A 3793-nucleotide genomic window follows, 5' to 3' on the forward strand; every position below is an offset into this window, starting at 1 on the left:
CATAAAGTTGGTCTTCAACCCAGACATTGCCTCAAACAAATAGAAAACAAGTTTAAGATGAGTGGTCTATACCATGTCGTGTATGTATAAGATAAGTCGTTAGCATGTTCGAGAACATCAACACTAGATGCCAGAATGTGAAGATTAATCCAACAATCACCCTAGCTATGTAATCTTGTTGAATCATCTTACTCAATACTTCAACAACTAGATTAAAGAGAAAATGAGACAGGAGATCACCGTGTCTCACACCCTTGTGACAGCTAAACTCATTGCCTCTCACATTACTGATATTGGCACTCAAGGTCCTTTTTTATAATACCCTCAATTCTTCTACACGTTTTTCATTGAATTTTATATCCTTCACACATCTGAACACATAATTTTCTCATTATTTAGCTGCGCTATAGCCCGTCTATAGCCTTTCGTAGCTTGGAAATCGCCGCGGCTATCAGCAATAGCCCGATATTTTAACTAGAGCTTCAATTGCATGTACATGTACTAATATTGGTGTATCTCACATTAATATTTTATTCAAAGACATGTTGAGGTTAGAATCTTTTTACGTGTCTGGAAATATAAGTAGTTGTAGTATGATTCATTGAGACATGAGTCTAAGGATTACATGATTATGTTGCTTCAAAAAACACATATGTATATTTATATCATTGAATCTTTTTGTGCATCATGTACATGTCTAACAATGAAAGAAATTTAGATGTTGTGGCGAAGCACATGCATTGAACTAGTTGTTACTACTGAACAATATGCCAGAAAGAACTTCATCGACTTTGATGAAGTCTATGAAGAGGAGGGACATTACAGGCATAGTAGATCAAGTGAAAGATTATTAATTTATCATTATAAGAAGATGCAAATACAATTATTTGGTCCCGGAGAAGCAATCACATGGACTTTGCTGGTAATTTCCACGAGATGGTGAAACAAAGGAACCGATGTTGCCATGTTGGGGACTCATTTGAACATAACATTTGTATTCCTTCAAAATGAATTTTGTATTCCGGTCAGTGGTATACAATGTGCGTACGGTGCTTGGGGTACTCAAGAGGGAGCCACCGTGGAGTTTTCAGATTATATTCTAATCGTCAAATGTAAAGTTTGGAGGAGATCAACATGGATTAGGGAAGGTGATTGAAGGAGTGGTGAGTGGCCTGATGTACAATTTTCTTTTACGTACCGCAGACGCTCATAATATGTGCATATATTTTTCCCGCACATCATACCCTACATTTGAAAGACCAAGTTTAAGAAATTAACCTCGAGGGTGTTAAGATTGACGAAGTTACCACATCCACCTCTCTATCAACGGGAACGTTACCTTTTATAACAGAATATTTCATCTTTTTAAGACATAAAAAAGTGTCAAATCTATCGTTTGATCTCTGATAAACCGTGTCCTCCTAACCATACAGTTATAGGTATGTTCTAAATTTATGGGTTACGATTCCAGAGAGAAATCACTATATTAAGCTATCGATTTTGTCTATACAAATTCTGGTCGAACTGATTCGTGGCTACATTAAGCTAGTATGGATTTTGTGTATACAAATTTTCGTGGAACTGATTCGTGTACATGTTGCCGTGGAGTCAATCTCCTGCCTCTGACTCGCCACTAGTATTCGTGCGCGCGCTGCAACGCCATGAGATGCTGCTCCGTGGCATGCAGCGCCGGGAGTTTGACCGTGCACGGAGGAACGATTGCCGCGGCGGCCTGCGGGGTACTCTGGTCGCTGGACGCGCCGCCGGAGAAGACGATGCTCGGGACGCCGTTGGCGTCGGCTCCCAGCCGGTACAGGCGCTGCCCGGCGGCGAAGTCGCCGAGCAGCTGGTACGAGGTCGCGGAGCCGTCCATGGCCAAGCACAGCTCGTCGGTGCCTGAGACAAACGGATACGGAATGGCTTCAGAACTGGAAATGAATGGTTCAGGTTAAGCACATGGTGGGTGGATGGGTGTGGCGTACATGCGGCGAGCTCCTTCTGGGTGCGGTAGAGGAAGCTGAGCACGGCGGCGACCTCGTCCCGGAAGCGAGAGAATGGGCCTTCGTCGTCGTCCTCGAGGCGCAGGCGGCGGAGCTTGCAGAGGCCCTCCCCGAGCTCCATCATGGCGCCGCGGTGGTTCCGGTCGAAGAGGTGGTGGAAGCCGACGGCGCACTGGAGGACGCCGTGGAGGAGCGTCCGCGCGGGGTCCTCGGCGCTGTACCAGAGCTCCTCCACCACGTCGTGGCACGCGTAGTACTCCCCGCCGTTGAACAGCGCCACCGCCGCGTCGAACCCGGCCGGCTCCTGCTCGTCCTCGTCCTCGTCATCGGGAGACGGGCGCTCGCCCCGCGCGGTGAGGAGGCGCCGGCGGCAGCGCAGGTCGCCGCCTCGGCGACGGCTGGTCCCGCGTTGGAGTCGGTGGAGGATGTGTGGGCGAACGGAGTACGCCTCCACGGCGGGCGATCCCGTGGGCGCGCGAGGCGGCGGCGCCAGGGCGTACATGGCGGAGGCGGCCGGAGTGAGCGGGCACCACCGCCGTGGAAAGGAACAGAGGTTCGTCGTGTCACGGCACAACCGTGAGCCCGTGGGCATGTGTGGACGGCGGTGCCGTCGCTGGTCAACCACACAAAGGTCGACTGGTCGAGTACTCGTTTGAAAAAGAAAAAAAAGATCTAAACAGCAAAAAATATCTACTGGGCCGGCTTGTTAGCGTAGCGAGGTGGTGCCGTTTTCTCTTTCTTTTTTTCTTCAATTTCTAATGGTCAGTGTTTTAACTTTCTTACCTGATCTTTTTCAAGTTCAAAATTTTTCAGTTTTGAAAAAATATCAAAAAATTTAACATCTTTAAAATTTTAACCTTTTGGTAAGCTGAGCTCTTTTTAAGTTTAACCTTTCTTTAGATTCAACCATTTTATATTTAATCATTTTTAAAATTAAACAGAAAAAAGAAGAAAAACCTTACTTGTTATTAGGCCGCATTGGTGCAGCCCATAAAGCAGAGTTGGTACATGCAAGGAAGCGTCGCCTATAAGCGGAGAATAGGGAGGGACACCCGTCTTTCTTATAAGATACCACTATAAGAAAAAGGTAAAAGGTAAAAGGTCGATCCTTGTTCAAAAAGTAAAAGGTCGATCCTCCCAAAGATCTGTTCATACAACACAAAGAGTGTCATGCTAACACGTGTTGCAGAGTAGAGTAGCATTCTCAGCGTGAGCGTGCTTCCAATTTGCAACGCGCTGGCATGCATACTTCCAAATGTAACATGAGCGTACTTCAGCAACGTACTTTCAAGTGCCGCACCAATGTATTTTGAAGTTTACTGCGGGCGTACCTCAAAATATCAGCGAATGCACATTTGTAAATGCATTGTGAGCGCACTTACAAGTTCGACAAAGTACAAAAGTACAAGTGCACTACATACGAGAGTACAAAATACCCTAAAGGCGGAGTATAAATATACTAAAACTCTAGTACACATACACAAAAATCTAACTAAAATTACAGTGGTTTTCGAAATATAAAAAGTTTTCTGAAAACTATCAATATGGGACATAGTTTTGATGATCTCGACGCGAGAAGATGACAAATGCAAACGGTTCGTAATTTGGACGGATGGTTCTTAAAATATTTTGTTTTGAAATTTTGTTTCTCTAAAACCCACAAAAACTAAGACCTCCGACCCTCTTGTGCCTTCTCTCACACTCATTCCTTATCCTCACTTTGCCTTAACCTTACCATAAGTGGCGGACAAAGAGCGTTGGAGTAGGAGAACACGACACTTGTCATGAGTAGG

General features: G+C 45.5%; 1 protein-coding gene across 1 annotated transcript; it reads right to left on the bottom strand.

The window, feature by feature from the left end:
- Positions 1 to 1463: 1463 nt before the first annotated feature.
- On the bottom strand, positions 1464 to 2629 carry LOC124699274. The gene is made up of 2 exons (XM_047231600.1): positions 1983 to 2629; positions 1464 to 1896 (listed from the first exon to the last, which is right to left on the bottom strand). The coding sequence occupies exons 1-2, from the start codon at positions 2590 to 2592 to the stop codon at positions 1634 to 1636; spliced, it is 873 nt and encodes a 290-aa protein (XP_047087556.1). The 5' UTR covers positions 2593 to 2629; the 3' UTR covers positions 1464 to 1633.
- Positions 2630 to 3793: the final 1164 nt, after the last annotated feature.

This window comes from Lolium rigidum, chromosome 3 (assembly GCF_022539505.1).
Source record: "Lolium rigidum isolate FL_2022 chromosome 3, APGP_CSIRO_Lrig_0.1, whole genome shotgun sequence".
NCBI classification, from domain to species: domain Eukaryota; kingdom Viridiplantae; phylum Streptophyta; class Magnoliopsida; order Poales; family Poaceae; genus Lolium; species Lolium rigidum.